Source organism: Nanorana parkeri, unplaced genomic scaffold (assembly GCF_000935625.1).
Source record: "Nanorana parkeri isolate BGI_ZX_2015 unplaced genomic scaffold, ASM93562v1 scaffold250, whole genome shotgun sequence".
Taxonomy (NCBI): domain Eukaryota; kingdom Metazoa; phylum Chordata; class Amphibia; order Anura; family Dicroglossidae; genus Nanorana; species Nanorana parkeri.
Genome location: NW_017306518.1, coordinates 3644 through 29343, shown reverse-complemented (window position 1 = coordinate 29343; position 25700 = coordinate 3644). Strand labels below are relative to the sequence as shown.

At 39.7% G+C, this 25700-nt stretch overlaps 1 protein-coding gene across 1 annotated transcript; it reads left to right on the top strand.

Moving 5' to 3' along the window:
* LOC108787227 (centrosomal protein of 290 kDa-like) lies at window positions 1–25115 on the top strand. Its single transcript, XM_018556721.1, has 17 exons — window positions 1–119; window positions 269–346; window positions 1562–1631; window positions 3368–3414; window positions 5302–5445; window positions 9513–9566; window positions 10560–10709; window positions 10891–11073; window positions 12799–12888; window positions 12968–13090; window positions 13183–13306; window positions 14597–14760; window positions 18553–18715; window positions 19221–19321; window positions 20073–20160; window positions 23593–23705; window positions 24954–25115. Exons 1-17 carry the CDS (start codon window positions 18–20, stop codon window positions 25113–25115), a joined length of 1956 nt encoding a protein of 651 aa, XP_018412223.1. The 5' UTR covers window positions 1–17.
* The last annotated feature ends 585 nt before the right edge of the window (window positions 25116–25700 follow it).

The window sequence follows — 25700 nt, the reverse complement described above, 5'->3', positions numbered from 1 at the left end:
AAACATAGGCAATAAAGATGGCTCCTGCTTTAGACTGGGGAAAGCTCATGAAAGTGGATCCAGATGTTCTTCCGAATCAAGAAAGATTAGCAGAAAAGATGCTGAAAACCTTATCGCAGGTTAGTGAGCTCTGCCGATGTCTGCATTCATTTAGAGGCGCTCCCTTCAGTTTAAGGCAGATTAAGGCTGCGAGTCATCTTTTCACTGTTCCTAAACTTAAAGTGGTCATTAGATTATTAATTAACTGTACAACTAATTTGTTTTACAGGTGACTAGCACAGACTTGCATGGGGAGACCAATGAAAATTTGATGCAGCTTTTTCGAATTACACAGTCTTTAATGAAGGTTTGCACGTTTCCTTGATTTTGTTTGCTTGTATAAAATCTCTCATATTCATTTATGCAATCTGTTTAGTACTGCTAGATATTGTAAAACTAGTTTCATTCTGGGTTAAGCTGATTGGTTTAATCCTTTCGCTACCGGGGTCATTGATTAGATACCCAGGACAAATTTAATGTTGGCAAGCATCAGTTAACTTAAAGGAGAACTATGGGGTTCTGGCTTGTCCCCATAGTTCTCCTTAGGGTAACAGGAGGACACAAACTAGCGTCCTCCCGTCACCCTAGGCTCCGTATACCGCGAGCAGAAGCTTGCGGGATACTGAGATGCCGCAGCTGAAGCGGATCCCGACAATTATGTCTGGATCTGCCCAGCTGGGTGACTGACAGCTGGCTCTGCCTATCTAGAGGCAGAGCCAGCTGTATCCGCCCCCTCCCCCGTCCGTTCCGCCAGTCAGCGACGGCAGAGCGGAGAGGGGGGAATCCAGTCCCTCCCCTGTCACGGCAGAGAGTTGTGACAGGATCGAGAGGTGAGCGAACGCCGTTATGTGTATTTTTTTTATTATAGGCTGACAACTACACAAAGATGTTAATTGATTTCTATTTCTGTAATACTGTAATTTGTATCTGACAATTGCAGTCTTAGCCAGATAATCACTCGCATCTAAAATACCATAGATGACATAGTGACCACATAATCAGGAACCACTCTGATTTGGTTTTGATTGTCAGTGGAGACTGGAACTGTCAGTGACAGCTCGGAATCAGGGCCACCAACTGTGCAAAATGTTACTGAGTAGCTGTTAAAGGCAAGACTTTATTAACATATCTCTAGTAGAAGACATTATGCTGGGGACCGCTCTGAACCATTTCTAGAGATGTACCAAAACTTTTTTTCTTTTTAATTTTGTACAGAAGAGGAAGGGTTAGACTTTCTGTTAGATTATTTTTTGTTATTGCTATCTATGTTCCTACTGGATGTCACAATGGCAGGAAGTAAGAAGGAAGGAAAATGGAAGTTAGAACTGTCAGGTTTTTATTGCTCTCTGTGACTTCTTGTCATGGTGACACCCTCACTATCTAACTTCTTCTCCTGGAGTCAGGAGGACAGGAAGTGAAGGGAAACGCACTAGAAAGAAAAAAAAAATGTTTTGGTTAGAGTTGGGCTTTAGCATTAAACGTTTTGTCCATTCTTGTTAATGGATTTTCTTTGAACTTGCAGATGAAATCTCAAGAGGTAGACCTTGCCTTGGAAGAGGCAGAAAAAGCGGGGGAAGAGCAAGCCAAAACTGGTAAGAAGGCCTTGCAAATTCAATTAGTTTCTTGGGAATATCTGCCATGGAGGGAACTTCATTTCTGTAGGTTTAGCTATAAGGGAAAAACAGCAATGTGGAACTGTAGATTGGCTGTCAGTTGTGCAGGACTCCTATCGCCCGATGCCCGGGACATTCAATTCCGGGTGCCAGGCAGGTGGGTTTTTTCTACATTTAGCCCTGCTGCGGACAAGCAGGGCTTAATGTAGAGCAGCGGAGCCGCCAGTCATTTTGTACAAGTGATCTGAGTGGCTGTATAGCTGCCCAGATCATTTGTAGCAGCCTGCCTGTCTGCCCCCCTCCCGACTGTAGTTTTTCTCTTCTGGGGGACCCAGGACCATGGCGAGTGGCTTCAGAATGGAGAGCGGGGAGAAGACCGGAGAACGTCTGTTCTCCGATCTGCGTTGTGTAATCAGTGAGACAGGAGCGCTGTACACACGGCCTTTCTGTCTCAGCTGTCACAAGCCGGGCTACACAGGAAATCGAGCACAATGCCGCGCTCGATCTTCTGTACTTGAGGGCAGGCTCTATAAAGAGAACCTGTCACCTCCAAACGCTATCACATAGGGGCTTATTAAATAAAGTTAACTGAAAAATAATAATTAAAACCAATCCCGCCACCCCTGCCATTTGCATGCAAATAAACGCATGTATAGGGCATTGTGTGTGTGTGTGCTGCCCCCATTCCACTGTGTGCTATATTGTGCAGCTGGGCAGCAGCACTAACACTAAAATGCAAGGTCCACTCTTTAGGTCTGCCCCGCCACACCCCTGTAAAAAAAAAAAAGTATATCTCTTCAAAATAAATTAAAAAAAAAAAACCTCAAAACACTGGATTCATTGGAGGGGGCATGCCGTCACTACACTTCTGGTCTTACATTACTTTGCCTCTGGACCCTCCAGATAGCTAAGAAACATGTGGGATGATATGGGAATTTTATGTGCCATATTCAATTTGGAGGAGGAACATAGTTCAGAGATCATAATATGATGATAAGATTGGGCAGGTTTCAGCATCAGGGGGGTTTGGTGAACTAAAGCAACATATGAATAAAAAATAGCAGCCGATGTGCAGGTAGGATAACCCCCTTCCTCCCCAATGTGTATTTTGCTTGTCATATACAGTATATAACTTTTTTTCTTTAGTAATACTTAATCATAATCAATTTATGATCGAAAAATGCAAAGCGCTAGGGGTAAAATGTGCAAAGGAGCGAAGGGTAGGTTTTCGGGCAAAAAACGGTTTAAAAACCTATTAGGTGTATAACTGTGTATAAAACAGAACTAAATCACTATAAATAAATAGAGAAGCTCCAACCATATAGAATATACAATTAGAATCAGTAAAAATCAAGTCCAATAGATTAGATAGTTAATAAGTTATATATTCTATATGGTTGGAGCTTCTCTATTTATTCATAGTGATTTAGTTCTGTTTTATACAGTTATACACCTAATAGGTTTATAAACCGGTTTTTGCCCGAAAACCTACCCTTCGCTCCTTTGCACATTTTACCCCTAGCGCTTTGCTTTTTTCGATCATATTAGGATTTATCCCTCTTCAGAGCAGCTTCGGGTTTTAATTATTCTTTCACATTTTATTCACATATTCATTTTTAATTCATTTATTCCTATATTACCACCCCCCTCCAGAAGCGCAGATTAACTTGTTTACATAATCAATTTTATGTTTGATTTTCTATTGATATAAACAGAAAACGTACTAAGGAATAAAGTCAAGCAACTGGAAAATGAAATAGAGGTATGTTAGCTACATTATAATTAAAATATTATATAATATTTGTGTTAAAACATCACTGCTACATTTTTCTATGTAGTTTTGTTCTATAATTATTATATTTGTTTTTGTATTGAAGAGCAATACTACTATTGGTTAAAGTATATTTTGTGACCACTGGCTACAAATGTTGCATTTTTAACAATTATTTGCATGGTATCAACGGGACTCCTCTATTGTTTCCTGGTCTTCATCTTAGTAAAAAAGTTTTAGTTGTTTAAGTTGGTATTGCAGGGTTTCTTTGGACTGTGTCCATTCTGAAAGCTTTAGATACCAGCGTCAGCAAAAACCTTGTTTTCTCCCGATCTGAAGACTGAAGGAAATCATGTAAATAATGCAAGAATCATGGATTAGTTTGTGTTTTTGTAATACGTTAGAATTCACCTTTGTGCCATACATTTGCTTTTTGTGCCTGGATCAATTTCATTAACTGGATCTGATTACTCTAAACAGGTTCGTACAATAAAATCTGCATCCACATATTGGAAACTGGATTCATAGATAAACAGTTCTGTTAAATGTTTTCATTAAATGTGTTGTATAAGCATTCTTGTGACAATTTTCTTACTTTCCAAAATGAAAACAGCCCAACATTCTTCTTTTACTTTTTTTTTTTTACTGTTATCTGTAAATTGTGAAAAAAATGGTTACATTTAAAAGAAAAAAAGTAGAATTAGTCTTGAGGAGGGGCGGGGAGCTTCAGTGGTGTAGTAGGGTGGTAACAAGACACTCTAAATGTTACATGTCACCATTCCTCTTGTTGTCTGATCTAATTGTACCTGTGCATAAAAGTTTCTGTAAGCTTTTTATTGCTTCCTCTCTCATGTCACAGCTCTCGAACAATCACCTAAGACTCATCTCCAACCCCATTCCTTCTTACTTCTTACCTTTCCTCTGTCTGTGTTCAGTAATATACTTAAATTCTCCCCACCTTGCTCCAAAACAGAGTTATCATCTTTTTTATGGCCAGTGACATCATCAGTCAGGTTGAAAATGCTCCATGTTTAGGCCACCTGGAGGAGGGTTCTGCAGTGCTCCCTACATTGCGTCCTTGTGTACAGTGAGCTGAAGAAACACATTTCCCAGTGTCTTTCAGTCTAAACATATTTTCTGTGGGCAGGCCCCGAATGGTGAGCAGTAACAGGGTAGTGTGAACTTCCCTTGCACTTTAATATAATATAAATTCAGAAAGTAATGTTAAAATGAAGGGCAATGGTCATTGATGAGCCCTTACAGGAGACAATCCCTTTGTGTAAAGCTCGAGGATGGTTCTGGCTATTTGTGCACCTACATAAAAAAGGCATCTCCAACCTTTTCCCTATACATGCTCCTTGCTGTTGGTTTAGCAGACTTGTGTGCTGGCTTGTTATTGGTTAGCCTTCTGCACCCATCTAGCCTATTGATGCTAGATGAGCGTGGATGGGGAGAATGGTTACCCTGCTGCACATAAAGCAGGCAGAGGTGCTCAGTCTCCTGGACATGAAATGTAGGTTTGATAGTCTCTGAAAGTGGATTTTCTTTAAGGATTACAGAAGACGAAAGCAGAAGATCTGTAATGCAAGTACACAGATTGACAAGGGAAAAGATTAGCAGCACTCACATTAATAACAGAACTCAGACTGGAGGTCTACATGCTAGTAGAAAATAATAAAGGAGAATAAATGAAGGAAGGGATCTGCTGTCTAGGGGTTCCTAAAAGGTTTAGCTTAACCACATCAACACGTGCTACGCCTATGTATTTGAAAGTTTACCCTTAACCAACCATTTATTTCTGTCTGTAGTCATTGTATATGCTGTCTGCTAGTTACTTTTTTTTCACCCATTATTCATGTTGCCTTTTATTATCTGCAGATGGCACAGCTGTCCACTGGAACTAGAGATTCACGTTTTTTACGGGAAGAAATTCGTCAGCTTGAGGAACAGCTGGGACAGAGAGAGCGGGAACTGAAAGACATGAGAAAGGAGCTTGAAAAAGAGAAACAAGTTAACGAACAAGTAAGTTGTATGTAAATTATTTCTGGCTGTAGATATTGTATACTAGTAAATGTAGCTGTTACATGGATACCTCATGCAGTTTAGAGCTCATCCACATCAATGCAGGTGTTAATGCAATATAAGACTACAGAATGACCACAGTTGTCAATTTCCTTCAAGACTGTGGGATCTGAAGTGCTGACCCCTCCCTTCTTGATGTAAATTCCTACCTGCGGCCCTTTCCACTTGTGTCCACTTCTTGATGAAAGTGGACACAACTCTGCAGCTCTCCTTGCATATATTTTCCTTTGGCTCACACTGCATTGTACATGCTGCATTGAGGGGCTGAAAGCATACAGCGTGAAGTGATTTGCATACATACAGTGCAGAGAAAGGCATTCTTTGAAAAAGATTTGCTTTTTAGCCCATTAGTGTAATTTGAGCCATTTATGTCATGAAGCAAAATAAGTTATTCTGGAGCCAGAAATACAACTCCATACAAGAGTTACTGACAAACCCTATAATTTCACACTGCACATTGTGCTCTAAACTGCTGTCCATGCTTTATCTTAAACTCTCTTTATTAATTCATATTAAAGAGTAAAAAAATGTTGGACGGTGGTACTAAAGCTTAGCGCAGGACAACCTTAAATTGTGTTTGCTCTTTTGCAGCCAAATTGGGATAACACCTACTTTTGATTTGTTACATGTTCCCATTCACATAGCATACCTTTAAAAACAATAACATTTGCAAAGCCAAGATGGCTGTTTGGATCTGTTTGAAAATAGTGAACAGGGAAAGGTATAAAGGAGTGGGCAATATACAAAACAGTACAAATGGAGCCCCCAGCACACGTTTCATTAAACCAGCAACAAAATCTAATTACTCAGATTCAAAACAGAGGTGGCATAAATTTGAAAATACATATGGAAACCACTCTGCTGCATCAAGGTCCCTCTCATGAATGTAAAGTATCTAAGATCCCAACTTTAGAAACATATAGCAATGCATAAACAGAGACTAGGGTCACCAAAGAAACTCAATTGGGGGCAAATTTTTCGGAGGTGCCTTAACCACTTGCTGACCGGGGTGTTTAGACCCCCTTCCTGACCAGGCCATTTTTCAGTATTCAGCGCTGCAGTACTTTGACATTTATTCCGTCATGCAACGCTGTACTGAAATTAATTTTATACCCTTTTTTTGGGGACAGATAGAGCTTTCTTTTGGTGGTATTTAATCACCACTACATTTTTTTTTTTTACTGTATAATAAAAAAAAGTACCGAAAATTTTGAAAAAAAATCTGTTCTCCCTACGTTATGTTATAAAACATTTATTATTACCCATTTTTTTGGTAAAATATAGAAGACGGGGTCACGCCGGGTAAATAGACACCAAACATGTCAAGCTTTAATATTGCGCGCACCCGTTAAATCTCAAAAAACTACCATACTCAAAATTGACCATAGCCGGCGCTTTAAAAGCTTTTACCACTCATCAGTTTAGTGTTATCAGTGATTGATGGCCCTAGAATTATTGCTCTCATTCCGACGTTCGCGTCGATATGTAACATGTACGGCGCAATGGATGTAATTGGCGTTTTCGCACGTAGGCGGGCTTGACGCATGTTTGCATGTGGTGGCGGGGGACTTTTTTTTTTTTATTGCTTTGATATGTGATTATTTTAATTTTTTTTGTAACAAATTTTTTTAAACCTTTTTTTTTTCCACTGAACTTTATTGCTATCACATAGGGAGCAAGCAAGCTCCCTATGTGATAGCCAATTTGCAGTGACAGGTCCTCTTTTATAGAGACATCAGGGGTCTTAAGACCCCTAATGTCACCTAGGGACCCCCAGAGAAGCTGATGAAGCAGAGACCTGCTTCACCAGCTTCTCTCCGGTTTCTGTACCGGAGAGTGACACTAAATGCAGGCAGTGATGTAATACACATCACTGCCTGCATTTAGAAGAGGAGAGGAGATCAAACGGAGCTTGTGTACTGAGCTCCGTTTGATCTCTGGCCGCAGAGCTGCTGTGCTGGTCCCAGGCTCACACCTAGCGGCAGGCACGAGCCCTCAAGAAGCTGCTGTCCGGCCGTTTAATTACAACGGCCGGACAGCAGGTAGTTAATGGTGCACTGTGACTTCCACTTATATTTGCAAATGTATGCAACTATAATCTCTTTGTAATTAAGTTGGCCTTAGAGAGCTATCTTGCCAAAAATGACAGGGGTTGATAAATCTGCCTAACCACATTACAGTGCTGCCGGGATCTGTGCTGTTTTTTCTCTGCGACTGATCTGATGTGTAACTGCAACACATGGGCTATAACAAGAAAAGAGGAAATATGCACTCAGAAATTTCCCATGCTGGAAAATCTTTGCATGCAATAACAAATGTATGTGACAGCTGGATGGGCTACACACCATGAACATCAAGCATTTCTCATAAATGAATACTATAACTATTCCAGGATTGTCAGCAACATTGACTCTGTCACACAATTCTGGCATAATGATTTAATAGTGGGACTGTCTTAGGAAATTATAATATCATTGTTTTGTAATGTTGGTAATTGCTTCCACATTTTGGGAAAACCGCCTTGTTATATAACCATTTTTAAACACCCTTGCAGATGGTTTTCAGGTTTCAAAGTTTTATTAACCCATGCAGAATTGAGAACATCTTTGAAATATGCACCATTAGTTATATACAGATATGTTTTTCTTCCCTGGTGTATTTCTATGGAAAATGTGGAATGCATTTTTCAGTTAAGCTAGTGTAATTGCCGAAAATCTCTCATGTTACTCTGCTGCCACATGCTTTCTAAAAGTTCAAGTCAGGCTGTAAGAGTATCCTCTTATGTGAAGCAGCGGATCAATTAGTCTTACAAGGAGGTAAAGAGCTATTGGGGGCAGACATAACAGAGATACAAATTCAGCAGGGGTGGGTGGATAACCAGAGTAGGTGCACCACTTTACTGATAAAACAGTTTTAAAACAACTGTTTCAGCTTTGTATTTAGCTGTTTGGCAGGTCCATATGCTGTTTTGGGAATTGGAGAGGTTAGCAGAATAGGCAGTGATTGTTTGTATGTAAACCAAGTGACTGGGTGGCTAACCTATAAAAGCTGGATGAAAGGCTGCCTATAGCAGTTAAGATGCCTTCTTTTTATGAGCCCCCTTGTGGATTTTATTACTTCAAGTCTGGAGGAAAACAATTTTCCATAGCAACCAGATGCTTCCCTTTTATGTATTCCTAAGAATAAGATAGTAGGAAACAATCGGACAGTTGAAACATTGCATAGGCCACTAACTGCTAGGATTGAGCAGAAACGTCCATCCCATCTGATAAACACCACTACTTCCATATGTATGTATGTGTGTGTGTGTGTATATATATATATATATGTGTTAGTATGTATATTCTATGATTTTACTTATCAGGACATAATACAAATCATCTGGTCCTTGCCAGATCTTAACATTAGGTAAATACAACGCATGACATATTGCACATATCATTATTTATATGGCAAAAACTCTCCTTGCAGTGGGGCTACCCCCTCACTTCAAGGGTTAACTGCTTGTTCTTGTCTAGGGGAGCTGTGTAGAGGGTTTTTACTTACCTGATCCCTGCTCCCCTAGCAGTCACCACTTACCTCTCTCCCCTATGCTCTGGCTTGTGGACTGTCCCTTAGTGTCCTAATGTATAATGCAGGGCTATGGACCCTGCAATGTACATGATGACATCAGCGGAGTGGAGGGGAGCTGAGGCTGTGAGCATTGGTCTTAATCAGTTAAGCCTTGCAGTGGAGGGTAGCCGCACAGCAGTGGGATTTTTGTGTTTTTTTGTTTGTTACCAGGAGATAGGATTTAATGATAGGCTTACTTTGAGGGACATATTTTGTGTATGCCAAAAGCATCACAATAACATAAGCATTTTATTTTATTCTTGCTGGAGCTCTGTATTTACATTTTCGCTTTTATATGTTGTAGTTATTATGTTGAGAAACCTTTTGTTACTCTGTATTTACATACATGATAAACGTTTGATAAATCATTACCAAAATAAATTCTGTATTTTCAGTTGGCTCTTCGAAATGAAGAAACGGATAATGAAAACAGCAAATTAAGAAGAGAGGTTGGTACATGCTAAGGCTGAAATTCATTTTATATATATATATATATATATTTAGTACAGGGTAGTATAAGTAAACATTGTGATACAGAGGAATGGTATAATGATATACATTTGTTTTAATGTTAACAACCTGTCGTATCTTAAGAACCCCCAAGGTTATTTTTTTTCTTATTTACTGATTTCCCTGTATTACAGGTAAGGTGATTTAGTTATAGAACAATTAACTGAAATGGAACTTAGACATAGACAGAAATCAACTTTCCTTTCTAGCTTGATTGCCATATACTTACCTAGTCAGGTAAGGATCATGGAGATTGATTAATAAAAGAATGGAGTATCAGTGTTTCTGATTAAAAAAAAAAATCATATTAGTTTCTGCTCAATGTTGCATACTGAAAGGTAGTAGCTTATTGTTTCTTTTTGTAAATACCCCTGATTTTTGTAAGAAATTTATAAAATCACCTGTTTTGTAGTAGTCACACGTAGGTGCCCAGATTCCCTCCTTCAGCTCCCAGGTTTTATCTGGAAGAAAGCTGAAACTGGTATCCCCAATGTTCTCAGAAAAATAATGTTCTAATTGTACCTGCGATAAAGAATTTTAGAAACAGCAGTATCTATGGAATGCTATGTTTATACACACTGAAAGCATTCTGCAGAACATAAGATAATGTACTGGTACCATTTTCAAACTACTCACTGCTCCTTCTGTCATTTTGAAAACTTTTACGATGTTGACAATAGCATTTTGTCTATTAGATTAGTCCAAATTGATTTTTTTTGTCTTTATTCTTTTGTATTCTTTTATTATTTTGTCTAACTTTCATTATGTCACTTTCCTTTCAATATTACTTATTTTTTGAAGAAAAAAATACTTAAGAAGAAGGTGAGGTATTAGGAAGTTGTGTCAAGTGCTACTTCTGAGCCTAGTAACAAATTAGATTAGGAATTACTTGTTTTTACATTTGATAATGACCCATAAATTCTGGTGAACAGAATGAACAGCTACGACAAGATGTTATAGACTACCAGAGACAGATTGACTCCCAGAGGGAATCTCTTATGTCCCGTGGAGATGGGCAAGACTACAAAACTATTATCTCGAAGAAGAACATGGAGCTTGTACATTACCTCGATGAGATACAGGTGAGCCAACTTTGGTCCTCTGCATTCACATTGACTGTCACTTCCATCTGCATCAAGCATCACGCTAACACAATGGGCAATTAATTGGTCCAGAGTGTTTAAATTGCAGATAAAAAAACAAAATAAGATTTCTACATTCTATTAGTTTGTTATTGAATAGCACTTGTGTTTCACACATCAGAGCTTGACCGAGGCCAATGAGATACTGGAAAGCCAAAACCAAGAAATCACAAAACATATGGAAGTATCTGTACAAGAAATGGAGAAGATGACAGATGAATACAGCAGAATGAAACTCATGGTACAGCATGCTGACGGTGCTATGGACCACTTGAAGAAAGAGAAGGAGCAATACAGATTTCAGGTCAGCCACAACACATTTTCTTCAGCAATAATTTACTGATTAGCGCCTGCTTTAAACTAGAGGTCAATTTATGTCAAAGAGCCAATATCGCTTTCTGCCTTACTCCTCTGAGGTACGCACATGGCAGCCCACATTTTACAGCCCATTCATAAAATGCAGGCTGTGGTGTGTAGCCAGCATTGCCCCACATAGTTCTCTGCTTGGTGCAGAAGAATGAGCTAGGTGATTGGAGAATAGCCCAGTCATGTGAATTTGACAGATTGCATGACTTAACTCTCCTCCCAGCTTTTTTTTTTAATTTTTAAAATTCTTTACATTTTATGGCACTATGGCCATGGTACGGCTATAACAATGCTTTTAAAAAGCATCCCCTTAGTGTTTTTTTAGTTCTCCACCCTTGTCGGTCATTGGGTATATATTTGCTATTTTTGTTGTTGGCAATGATACACTGTAAAACAATTACAGGATAATCCATGTAAGAAGGAGACATTTGCATGTAGATATTTCTGTGGAATTAGTCACGAAAAGGGCAGCCGTCAGCTGCTCTAATGTCACATTTTATGTAGAGTGAGTATTTTTCTCAGTGCACTCGTGTAAAATACAAAATGTTGTGTAGAGAAGCTAGTCGAAGAAGGTGTTCTGTTTTTGAAAATGATTATATATTGTGAGAATTGGCTCCAAACGGTAGTGCATTAAGGAGACTTTCACTCAGGTTTTCTTTTTAGGATTTCTTTACCCACTTTTATTGATTCAAAAGTAAAAAAAAGTCCACACAGGTTTTCCCAACGTATAGTACACGCAGTACAGGCAATGAAAACACAGATCTTCTTGGCTTTTACCTTCAGCATCTGGCCATTTGGACCCAGTGGTCCTCTAGCTTTGTCTGTTTTCTCAGACTAGTCACAACTGTTTCTCACAGTCACACAGGCTGGTCCTCACCGCACCGGTGTATTGCCACACAGGCTGTATCACACCCGCTTGCCACACAGACTGGTTCCAGGGTTGAGCCCTCCAGACCCCTGCACAGAGACCTCCTCTGTCTCCCAGGTGGAACCCTGAACTTTAACGAACATTCTCTTCATAAGGGCTCTGCGTAGGCGCACAAACACTCGGTGCTGGTCACTACTAAAGTCTGGACCCAGGAATGGAGAGTTCATCCCTCCCAATTCTCTTTGAAATCTCCCAGCCCAGCCAAATCCAGATAACCTGGGAAGAACTGCAAAGCCGGCTCTTTCCCAGTAAATGTGTGCTTTCTGGAATTGCTCAGCCCCCCTGGCTGAGAGTCCTGGGTAACTTTATTGCCAAATGACACCATGGCATTGCCACGCACTGCCACAATGTATATGTGCTCTTTATTTCTGGCATTATACATACACTGACTGTCAGGTTTAGATAATCCTGTAACAGCTTTTTTTCCCCATTTGTGGGGACAAAGGTAGTCTAAAGGCGATTTTTTTATTTTTCATTCACAATAATTTTTATTAAAGTTTTGACTGTACAAAAAAGAAACCTAATACAGAAGTAGGAAAGACAATCATATTAATGCAATATAATCAGAGATAGGTTCAAGGCACAAAATTGTCCTGTCACGGGAGGTTGCATGAACCCTGGCTGAGTTATCGGTCCACATATAAGAATGAACACTAAGCATCATTGTTCTGGTTGTTTTATTTTTCACGTATGTTTATGCTCACTATACAGCATCTGTGACACCTGTTCCCGCAGGTTCTGGAGCTAACAGAGCAGATGAAGGCTAAGAATGAAGAAGATGATCCAGTTATGATAGCAGTTAATACAAAAGTAGAAGAATGGAAGGTAAGATGTCTGTTGATTTGGAGAACAATTTGGTAAGGTATGTTTGGTTGTCAGACTATTAACATTAGCTCTCTTTTAGAGGATATTGGCATCAAAAGATGAAGAAATTGTGGCATATCAACAAATGGTTCACAACTTGAGGGAAAAACTGAAGGTTGCTCAGTTGGATGCAGACAAGAGCAGTGTTCTTGCCCTCCAACAGGTACCTTAAAAAGACATCAGTAGGTTAGGTAACCAAGATATTTATATCCACTGTTCTTTTCACTTCTTCAGTATATTTTTTACTATATGTAGGGTGTGCAGGAACGGGATAACCACATTAAGTTGCTGACTGAGCAGCTGGAGCAGTATACAAAGGAGATGGAATCTCATTCCCTACATGTTGAAACTCTGAAGCAGCAATTATTGCCAAATAAAGGTTAGTTTTGACAAGTAAATATAAATAAAGCTAAGCTTTGAAATATATGACATCTGTAAGTCCAACTGTAACTTTTATATTTGATTTTGAAATGTAATATATTGTGAGATTTTCAATCATTGTTTGTTACTAATCATGTTTTTTTATACTGGTATATACCCTCCCTTGAACTTTGAAAAATTGTGTTCCCCTCTAGCTTGTTTTGAGCTTTATCATAAGGCTTTAGCAACAAAACATGTGTTTATGGCTTGCAGGATCTCTCACCATGGCAAAAAAAGGCTGCATTGGTGGGCTTTTGTTTGCTTACAACAGGTTTTGCACTCCCCTACAAGTTTATGGAATGCAAAACCTGCTTGAAACAGGTCAAATGCACCTGTCAGTGAATTCTGAAGGATATTTGAAGCATCTTATACTGAGGTCAAACTGATGCCATCAACACAAGCTCAAAACCCATTGACACAAGCCCTTAGAAAGTACTTACAAGGGGGTGAGAATAGGGGGTGCATGATGGCAACTGAATAGCGGATTAGAAGATTATTTTATCATTTTAAAGAGCAACTCCTGCAAACAAAAAAAATAAATTTTTAATTACAAATTTTGCAACTGTGCTAATGTAAGGTCCACTCTGTTTTCCTTTCATCAGAGTTTTGAATTTCAGTTAGGTATGTATGGCTTTCAGTGCTTTATAGATTGGCATGCAGCTGCTTGTTACATAATTTTCTTTCTATTGAGTTGTGTGTATGCCAGTTTGGGGCTTAGAACCAAGAATCACTTGTCCTGTAAGCTCAGATTTTGGGCCATTCAGAAGATAAAGGTATTAGGAACTATAGGGATTTGGTAGCTAGATGCAAAAAATAAAGACCAGCATGCAAGTTATGGCCTGTGAGCATGAAGGCAGTGCCCCTGATTTTACAAGTTTGACATGAGGGAACCTTTAACTGTAAATAAGCAATGTATGTGTTATTTCTTTTTGATATAGTAAATATTAGGGATGCACCAATACCATTTTTTTAAGGCCGAGTAGGAGTACCGATACTTTTTTTCAAGTACTCGCCGATACCAATTACCGATACTTTTTCTTAAAGGGACAGTTGTATTGAATTGCTTTGCCCAACAATAGCAAAAGTGTCGGAAAGATTAGGATTGTGTTTTTTTGTTACTTGCTGTTCACTGGTATAGTTGTTTGCAGTAAACGTTGTTGATTTTTTTTTGTAAGCTAGTGGTATTGGGCACAGTTGGGAAATGATAAATATTAGTTAATGTGTGCTTTTCATGTTTTCCTCACTGTAGGAGATCCTCAGCTTTATCAATCTGAAGCGTTTCAAGCAAAACTGCAGCTCATGGATCAGAAACTCAGAGAAGCAGAACGTGTTGCAGAATTAGCAGAGAATGATGCCCGGCAAAAAGACAAAGATCTGGTTGATGCCTTGAAACGGATGAGAGACTATGAATCGGTATGACATTTTAAACATTAGTTCTTTTAAAAAAAAATATTTTAACAGTAAGTATTAGCAGATGACTTTGTGCAAATGCAGCTTTCGATCTTGATCTATATATGCTACTTTATAAGTACTGATGTGGTGCACACATTCATCTTTTACAATGCAAATTTTTTTTGCATGCATTTCATGTGTCTTTAAAGCTGAACTTCAGGATAAGGAAATATTGTCATGTGTATTCTCACTTGAAACTTTGTGTGCTTTATGCAGTTCTTCCAGATCTGTGGTGTAATCAATGTAATCCAGTGTGAAACTGATTCTGTGTAGGGGGGTACCTGTAATAAAGACCAGTAACTGCTGCTCTCTCACCTTGCAGGGTAGCTGGTCTTGTAGCCGCCCCCTCCTGTAGTTTTATGCAGGAAGCCTGTAGTGAGTGGAGCCTGCTGGGTTCCTCACAGCTTTGCTCTCTGCTCTGGCTATGTGCAGCATTTGGATGATGTCACCACTACTTTTACAAGATAGTATTTGAGTAAGTAAAGGCATTTGGTGCAAACAAAGGAGATTTCTTTTATCCATTGCGTCTATTGAGGAATAGATTTAAATGAAAATGTACCTGGAATTCAGCTCTAATGCATTTTCCAGACAGAGCACCTCATGTATTGATATACATGTGAAATACATGTATTTGCATTTTTTTTACTTCAATTTGCCTGTGCCAGTGCAATCTTGTCAAATTGTAGCAAAAAACAGGACTTTGTAAAGAAATGTGAATACTGTAATTAATTATAATAGCACAGATCTCAATATGCATTTTATGTGCAGTTTCACCTTCATTTAAGTACACCATACCTAGACAAACCGTGAAAGGGGCTTAATGCTAAAGCTGAACTACAGCGATCAAAAAAAAAAAAAATCACTACTGATTTGTTCCAAACTGTCTCTGTGTATCAGAGGCTATCTTGTTATTCCCTGACTTACTGTCTGGTAAAACAGTGTCTGCAGGACAGAAATCGACAGGAAATCTCCCTAATGGAGCACTGAATAGCAATAAAAAAAAACTGACAGGTTCTAACTTTTTTCCACTTTCTCCAAAGGTAACCAAAACGTTTTGTTTAGGGGATTTGAGACAAATAATTGAATTGAAGTGTTTATTGTAAAATAGTGTATTTACAAGTGAAAAATAACATCTCAAATTTTAGTGAAGACTTCCAGCTGGCTGAGTCACTTGAGGTTGGTCACTGGGATTGATTAAAGGAGAACTATGGGGTCAGTGTTTTTCCCCATAGTTCTCCTTAGGGTAACGGTAGGACACAAACTAGCGCCCTCCCGTTACCCTAAGCTCAGTATACTGCGAGCTACAGCTCGCGGTATAGTGAGACTCCGCAGCCGGAGCGGATCCCGACTTAGACGGCGGGACCCGCCCAGCTGCGTGAGTGACAGCTGGCTCTGCCTATCTAGAGGCAGAGCCAGCTGTACCCGACCCCTCCCCCGTCCGTTCCGCCAGTCAGCGCTGGCAGATTGGAGCGGGGAGAGGGGAATCCAGCCCCTCCCCCTGTCACGGCAGAGAGCTGTGACAGGATCGAGAGGTGAGTGAACCCAGTATGTGTTCGCTCACCTCCCGATCTACTGAGCCGACCTGTGACAGTCTCATTGTTACAGGTCGGCTAGAACTATGAGGTGAATGAAAAGCACTCACATCATAGTTCTCCTTTAACTAAAGACAAATAGGCTGTTCACTTTACAAGGGAATGTACCCCTAGCTTTCTGAATGTGGTAAAACATCACTTTGCTAAGAATATCCAATCATGTGCAAAAAGATAAACAAAATAATATGAAAAACGATTTTTGCTTCCATATGATTGGATGATGGAAGTCAGAAAAGCTTTACCTCATAAGAGCAAATCCCCTTCCAAGGTGATCAGTCTATTTGCCTTTAGAAAATACACATCACTGAGTGGTCTGATATACCAAAGTGCAGTTGCATGGAATACGATGCTAGTTAAATAACAAGTGCCATGAAACAAAACATCAAGTTATTTACCAGGATTAGCAGATACAAGGTGGGACAAAGCTAAGCTTCAGAATAGCAGGATAGCCTGGAGATCAGGGCAGGAAAGAATATTGACAACATGCTATTTGGCTCAGAAACAAGCATATAAAGTTTGCTACCAACCAAGTGCAGGTGGCTAATTATACTAAAACCAGAACTGCAGGGAGACATCGGCTGGTGTCCAATGAGAAGCAAATGCCCACAGACTTCAAAGCACAGTGCACACAGCAGATACCGCAGGTTCCTGACATAAATATGTGTTTGCGTTATTTTACGAGCTGTGATGAGCAAAGCAGCAACTAGTTCATGTGTTCACTATGGGGTAGCTCAACCTTTTGTCTATTAAAGCCTTTTTTAGTAGTATTAGTTTGAAATCAACATCGCAATACAAATGATACAAGATGTTTGCATAGTAATTTAACAACAGTTCACTCAAAAACTAGCATTTCCTAGTCTTCCCACAACAACAAACCTGAGCCAGGCAGGTGTTGCTTTTTTTCTGCATTTAGCTCTGCTACAAGCAGGACTAAATGTAGAGCAGCGGAGCCACTGCTGTTTTGTACAAGTGATCTGGGTGGCTGTGAGACTTCTTATATGGTTTTAGTTAAAATAACTTCTACTTGTCATGAGTGACAAGTAGATTGGGCCCCCACTTTAGTCCTTAGACAAGTCGTTTTGAAAAAATGGACACACCCCTGATCTTTGGGTGACCTCTCTTTAGCATTAACGCTACTCAGAATAATATAATAGGCTTAGTCTGGTTATCAACTGGCAAAAATCAAGTGCATACTTTGGCACAGAAGTTAAGGTTGCTTGTGAAAAATAGACACCCTTGACATAACCAGTCTTCTCCAGAGCTTCTGATTGTGAGGATATTGTGCGGCAGGGCAGCTCCCAGGTTGTGACCCTCCTGCACACCCATGCAGACACCTTGTACAAAAACTGATGCTTGAAGGGCGAGCAACAAGCACACTGGTCTTTTATTACAGAGGTTCAGAGCGGATTGGTAGGAAGCTAAGCACCTCGGACAGGGGGCAAAACTTGGCGCTGTATGAATGCACAGAAAACTGACACTTACTGTCACCATGTTCTTAAGGAAATCGCCTAAACTGTACCACTTATATTCCATTCCATCCAAGTTATTTTTTGCAGCATCTTTGTGTGTTGCATTCTCAGATAATCAGTTTTGAGTTGACGCTAAACTCAGGAGTTAAACCTTAAATGCATTTAAGTTCCTTAATTGTTAACAATACTGTATCTTATTTGTGCATCACTCAAATGAAATCATGCTGACCCTTCTGGACGGTGGCTTTGTTTGTTCCCCACGATCCCTGTGTGTGTTAAAAAGTAGTCACCGCTCCGAGCTTGCTCCCGTGATGGACTACAATCTCCATGTTTAGTTACTAATTTGTTTTGTGATTGTAGTCCATCACGGGAGCAACCTTGGAGTGGTGACTACTTAATACACACAGGGACCATGGAGAACAAAAGTAGCCCCTCCAGAAGGAAGGACAGTGTCAGCACCAATTCAGGATAATTTGAGTGATACACAAATACTCTACATTTGTGTTAATAGTTAAATCTTAATGCATTTAAGTTACTTAACTCCTGAGTTTAATGTCACTTTAATATACTCCTGTGCCTTTGAGTATCATACTAATCTGTCATACATTATGTATGTAATGCATGTATTTATAAATTTAGTATATATATTTTTTTGTAAATTGATCCATTTTACAATGTATGTTTCCTTAAAGGGAGTTTATGGCTTAGAAGAAGCAGTTGCTGAAATCAAAGAGCTAAAGACTCAAAATAACCTAAGGGATCGTGAAATAGAAGCACTGACTGCAGACATTAACAAACTTGAACTGAAAGTGAATGATATTCTTGATGAGAATGAAGATCTAAGGGAACGGTTAGGTGAGTAGCTTTTGCTTTTTCCAATAATAATTTTTTTATCTTGCTGGAGACCTTACTTGAGTGGTTTATACAGTATATATACACAAGAATACTTATCTGATCTTTCATTGATTAGAGAATATTTGCTGCTAAGTTGAGTTAAAGGGAAAATATGGTTCATTTCGAAATACTTTATTTCCGTTTTTATTCTGATCAGGACTAAAAATGCACTTTTAAAAATATACTGTATATCCATCTTTTTTTATTTTTTTTTATTTTCATCATCCATCTAGCAGGTGGGGCTCTAGGCTCGTTTTCTTATGTCTTCAAATTTCTAGAGAATGAGCCAGAGCAACGACTCCCATTAGGGTACCATGGGAGTACCATTAGGGTACCATTCGGTTTTAGTCCGCAACAGTAGTATCTGAAAGTAAATACCATTACCCGGGTAGTGTTTTTTTGTGTTTTTTTTAAAATAATTTTTTTAATAATGCATGTGTAATTTCATTATGTGTTTTTCTTTCAGGACTTGATCCTAAAGCTGTTATTGATTTAACTGAATTTAAAAATATTAAGACTCTCAAACAGCACCAGTACAGAGCAGAAAACCAGGTTCTTTTGAAAGAGGTGAGTTTTTGTTTTTTTCTTTTAATAACCAGTTTTATGCTATGGTATCTCACATAAGCCAAAACAGAAGTGTGAATGTTTTGAAACTATTATTATATAACAGCGGGTGTGGACAGCATGCATTGCATCTGTTAGCCCACTCATCATAAATTAAAGGTTCATTATACATGTTGTACATGGTGTGGAGGGAGTTGGGTTATGTTTGGCTTGTACTTTTTTTTCACTCGCCTTTCTCTTACATTAAAATCATATTTAAATGAGTTAATCTTTTATTGTTGTTGGTTTTTTTTTCCAACAAGAGTTGGGGCTTAGATAACTGGTGCAATACTGACTGCTGTAGCTCTATACCTTTAGTCAGGCAATACATATGATGCACCCACAGTTTTATAATGCCATTTTTCTACAAGCAATTATGAACACTTTTAGCTCATGAGCATGCTTGCTATCACTTGGATGTTAACACCCACACAGTCGGAGCATTAAAAGCGATGTCAAGCAGACCCTGTGTATGCCTGGACTAGGTACATCTAGAGTCTGTATATGTAGAATGAATAAAAACTGAGCTTCATTTTCAGCTGAGTTTGAATGAAAAGAGAGGCATGGGATCCAACATCTGGAAGGAGTTTGTGAGCTTAATTTGGTTTTACTAGCAGTAAGTGTACTTTGAAAACACTTATGATTCATAAATAAACTATCGTTGCATGTAAATCTGTAATCCTTGATGCCAATTTTAATATCCATTGTTCAACAGATTGAGCGGCTGGAAGAGGAGCGAGTTGAACTAAAGCAGCAAGTCCGCAAAATGGCTCAAGAGAAAGGAAAGAGAGCTGCTTCACTTGGTAAAAATGAGTAATGATATGTTGCATTTAAAGTGTTTACATATTTCTTATTGAAACCACCAAGAAATCTCCAGGTGATATATTATTTCTATATTAATGTGGTAAGGTCAGTCCAGCTTAGATATTTGAAAGGGTATTCCATCACCTTTTAAGAAGTTTATTTATAATCAGACCACAAATCCAGTCAGATTCGCTTGGCCTTATTCTACCATTTTCATAACTGATCTAGGCGGCTATTTTTGCAACAGTTTGCAAAAGGTGAAAATGGCTTCATTAATTAAAAAAGTGGAATAGAAGAGAGCATTAGATAAATATAATTTTAGTCTTAGAGGAAAACCATGGATATTCGGTATTAAAGTATTTATATTCATAAATAGCTCCTAATGAGGTGAGCAGTTACAGGGAAAAACAATGTTGATTATCTCGCCGTGGACCTTCATTCCCTCACCTCTCTTGTTAAGCTACATCTAGGACCCACACTATCATGCTTTCCAGCAGTATGGCTGTTATTGGTGCTCATCCTTGCAGACATAATGGCACTCTATGAACACCATTAGATGTGTCATGATAAACTTGGTCTACTGGCAGAATACATTTTTGAGAAGGACAGACCGGTCCATTTGGCACTGAGAACTAGCTTGTCACTGGCATGGGGGCTCAGAAATTTGTCTCTGGAATCAGGGAAGTCCCTGCTTCCAGTCTCCTGGAGGATCCTCATGATGAATGCCAGCCTAATGGGCTGGGAAGAACCCCTCGATGCAGGGGACTTGGACATTCTGGAGCATTGGCAATTTTGCTCTCTAGCATTGAACCATCCTGCTGGAGCATCATCCAATCCAGATTCGGTCAAACAGCGCTAATGTATTGATATTAAACCAGCTGGGAAAAGCAATAATTCTGCGTTTATAAGGTATTTAGAGTTTTTCACCATCAGTTGCGTGTCCTGGGAAAACTGGTATGCGCAAGACACCTACATACAGTATGCCCAGCTCAGTTTTAAATTCCACCTTAACCAGTTGACATCCGCGGTGTTAAACCCCTTTCCCATCCAGACCATTTTTCAGTATTCAGCGCTGCGGTACTTTGACATTTATTCCGTCATGCAACGCTGTACTGAAATTAATTTTATACCATTTTTTGGGGACAACATTTTATTTTTTACTATATTAAGGGAAAATTACCAAAAAATTGAAAAAAATGTTTCTCTCCCGTTCATTGAAGGACACAGGGCAACAGATCGTAGATCCTGTATGGTAGGGTAATATCGCCACCTGCAGGAGAAGGACGCTAGGCACAAAACTAAAGACCAATTACAGCCTAGGGGCGGCCCCTGCCGGTGGCCAAACCCCCCACCTGCTTATATTAAATGCTAAAACATAAAACACGGGGTCACGTCGGGTAAAAAGACACCAAACATGTCAAGCCTTAAAATTGCGTGCGCTCGCGAAACCTCACAAAAATGATAATACCCAAAATTGGCCACAGGCGATGCTTTAAAAGCTTTTACAGCTCATCAGTTTAGTGTTATCAGTGATTGATGGCCCTAAAATTATTGCTCTCACTGCTGAGCAGAGAAAAATGCCGTCTGGAGACTGCAACCCGCCAATGCAGCAGTGCCGTCAGTCCGTTTTTTTACAACAGGCGGACGGCAACTGGTTAAGCATGGATGCTAAGACCATTGCTTCATGTGCATATACCCAGTAGAAAAAGTACCTACAGATATTCATGTTTTAATATGATTATGAAAAATCTGGCATCACAAGTAAAAGTGTAAAAATCATAATCAAAATGACTTTCAGTTAAACAATATTTCAGGTTAAGTACTTATTGAAAATACATTGAGGGGCATTTATCAAAACTGGAGCAGACAGAATCTGGAGCAGCTGTGCATGGCAACCAATCGGCTCCTTTCTTTCACTTTCAAATCTTAAATGAACAAACTGAAAACAGAAGCTGATTGGTTACTGTTCACAGTTGGTCCAGGTTTGATCTGCTACAGTTTTAATAAGTTTCTCCCATTATACTTTGCCTGTAATATTTTTTTTACAGCGGCCATTATATTGACTCTTGAAAACTAGTTATATAAGTGAGCTGATTTAAGAGGTTACGTAAGCAGCAATTACCCACACATATTATGAGGCTAATTGTATGAAAAAATATGAAAAAGTAAATGTGTCCCCTATGTGATCAGTGCTTAGCAGGTATTACACAATAATCATGCTTTTTATAGACAACTCCGTAGAGTTGATTTTTTTTTTTTTATGCATTTCTTCATACATTCTTCATGCGCACGGAGGTGTCAGAGCGGATTTACATGTCAGGAGCCTATAGGCATAAAAAAACGGTGCCTAAAGCCCCACTCATAAACAGGCCCAAGCCATGCCCCGGTTCTGCTTATTTTTCCTCAAACACTACTACACAGTGTGCAAAATACTGACAATTTTAATGTAACAGTTGTTTTGGAGGTACCAGGGGCTGGAGCAGTTGGTAGATTTATCCATTACTGTCCACCAGCATACCTCATATAGGCCAGAGTAAATTTTACATGTTTAGCTATATGCCTTTTGATTTAAATTATAATTTTATCATGTAATAAGATTGCAGTTATTAATTTTTTACAAATATTGGGGTCGGCAGAATTTCTTATCGCAGTATTGTCTTGCAAAAAATATATTATTTTCTATTCAATCTATAGACACATATGTAACAAAACAATGTAAAATTAAATAAGCTAGACTGCACCTGAAAGCCTATTTTAAGAAAAAAAAAACCCAGCCCTGGAACGTGGTAAAATTGCGGCAAAAATGCACTGCACTGCGTTTGCAAATCTGGTCCAGACATGGTGTAAACATAGCCTTTTACAGGAGCTCTGACATTCCTTTATGAACAAGGTCTCCAGTGCATGCCTCTCTTATTTAGAAGGTGCTTTCAGTGCTCAAGCTTGTTTGCCTGTGCTCCTGCAGCATAAACCTGGAACTGACTGTCATTTTTGCCTAATGGGAACTCTTGCCGGGAAACTGTTCATCTTACCATGTATTGACAACTTTGCTTATGTTTTACTGGGCATATATTACACATTGTGCACAAGCCAATAAGGAATCTCCTGTTCAGGCCAAGTCATTTGAATATGGAAGTGGGAAAGTAATGCATACCACCTCATTAAGCTTCATGCAAAACAGCCGAATGGCAGATTTCTGTCAAATTAACATTCAAACCGGTTTTGTGGATTTATTAATATGAAACAGAGCATGTCAGACATAGGTCTTTACAGTTTTACTGAGTGAGGCCAATCTCCCTGCAGAATAGCAAAATAAAATCCATACTTTGGTCATTTATGTAATTTTAAATTTAAAACAAGGTCTTGGAATTGTTTTATATTGAAACCATTTTTGTTCATGTTCTGATTGAATTACCATGTGCTTTTCTTTACAGGGCTAACAGCTGATGACTTGTTTTTAAATGGGAGTTCCAATACGGACCCCAGTTCTAGACCGAGAGACTCCAGTTTTTTTGTCCTGGATAAAACGGGTGAAATTAGGGAAAAGGTAAGTATATACTTAAAATTTTCAAAGATCTTCCATTTTGACAGCAATTTTGATGTCAATGAAAATATTACAAATCAATAGGAGATTTACTTGAGAGGTGGTTGAGGTACGCTGTAACTTTACTTTGCAAACTACTTGCTGGTCAAAGTCTCTCAAAAGGGATCTGGTCACTTTTGCAGTTGATCCCTCAATTATAGAACAGTTGGACCAAATGGTTGTAGCTTTAACATACAGTTGTGATGGGATGTTTCCTGTCTCGTTTCCCGCATGGGTCTCCTGTCAGTACATACTCTGAAGTCACATTGGTTAAAGTGTTGGGCTGCGGGAAACTCGCCTCGAAGAAGCACTATGTCTCATTAGATCTACCCTGGATGCCATTTTCAAATTTGCTATTGGTGGAAAGAGTATCCATCTGCCTCAACCAAAAAAAGCCTAAGGCGTTAAAAAGAAACCTGGGAAGGGTTATCCCTTCATGTAGACTTTTTTGTTACTCCATTCCTGCAACCTCCATGTCCAAACCCAAGGTTGGTTCCCAGTTCACCTGCAAGTTCTGCAAATTTAAGTCCACTTAAACTCTCAGTTAATCTTCCTCAGCATGAGGGTGTGCCCCCACATTCCAAGGTAGGGGGATGTGTGTGAGCTTTTTGTGGACATTCAAATAGCCTGCATTTAAGATTCTTGTGTGCAGGAGGTGGTATTATTTCTGTGCATTGTTTCTAATTATCTATGTACAGTACTTGGCCTCTAAGCCTTTTATCTCACTGCTTATTGAACAATAGACTCGGCACTATTTATTGGTGGCCAGAGACCAAATGACTAGGTCCTAGCCCCCATTGGAGCTGGTGAGCAACAGTGTTTTATTCATGGCAAGAAAAAGGTACCCTTTGACACAAAATAATATTCTGTTTAGTAATGCTGACATGTACCTGTATTGATTCAGTATCAATAAGAAGTAAGAGTGATGGGTCCACTTAAAAAAAATTACACCATAACTAACTCTTTACAATAGATAGTATAAGCAATAAAGAGTGGACCTTACAGGCACTTAAAAAGGGAGTACCTTGGATTTAAAGGGAACCTGTACTGAAAGTCATCAGTCAGCTACTGATTCTTTGAAAATTGCTAATTCTCCACTTCAATACTTCTTCTTGAGCCATTGATCCAGAACAAGCATGCAGAAAGACAATATTTTTTTTTTAAAAGTTAAAAAATGACATCCTTTGTCTGGTGCCTTTCCCGCGACTGTAGTGTCTGGGCTTGGTTCTGGACATTGTTGTGGCCCGAGTTTTTTTCTCCATCGGGACAAACTTCTGGAACTCCGTTCCAGCGTGCGTCTCTTGCGGACGCACCGGTGGTCGTCCGTTCACTTTTGTGTGCAGGTCCTGGACCTCCTGGTGGCAGTGGGACTAGTCTTCCCTGTCCCTGGAAAGGGGGCTTTGTGGTTTTTTTGGTGGCGAGGGTCTCTCTGAGGTGGTGGCTTCGATCTCCAGCCTCGGTACGGGGGAAGTCTTCCTGCCCCTGGACTGGACAGTGGTCATCATGGTCGCCAGCCTTTGGGGGCTGGGGTGCGGTCCCGGGCTCCCAGACAGTGCAGGGTCGTTGGTCGCGAGGGGTGTCCTGTCTGTCGATTTCCGTGTTGGTACTTCGGGCGCTTCGTCTGTGTCTCCTTCATGGACGGCCCGTCTTCGGGGTCTGTCGGTTAGAGTCCAGTCAGCCAACACCACTGGGGTGGCGTACTTCAGCCTCCGGGACGACACAATGTAGCCGCATGTCGGCAGGTGGCCAGGGTCCTCTCCTGGGCGGAGAGTCTGGTTCTGGCCCTCTTGGCAGTCTACATTCCGGGGGTGGACGATTGGCTGACCGACTACCTCAGTTGCGGTCGGTGGTCCCGGGAGGTTGGTCCCTACACCCAGTGAATTTTTCTTTCATCAGCTTTGTCTTCGCTGGGGGACGCCAGACACCTGGCGTCTCAACTCCGCCGGCAGGTGGAGAAGT

Excerpts from the sequence above, each read along its gene's own strand:
- LOC108787227 (XM_018556721.1), top strand. The coding sequence starts at position 18 with ATGGCTCCTGCTTTAGACTGGGGAAAGCTCATGAAAGTGGATCCAGAT. Across the intron at positions 14,761-18,552 it reads GGATGAGAGACTATGAATCG|GGAGTTTATGGCTTAGAAGA; the intron begins GTATGACATTTT and ends GTTTCCTTAAAG. Across the intron at positions 23,706-24,953 it reads CGGGTGAAATTAGGGAAAAG|TGTCTGGGCTTGGTTCTGGA; the intron begins GTAAGTATATAC and ends CCGCGACTGTAG.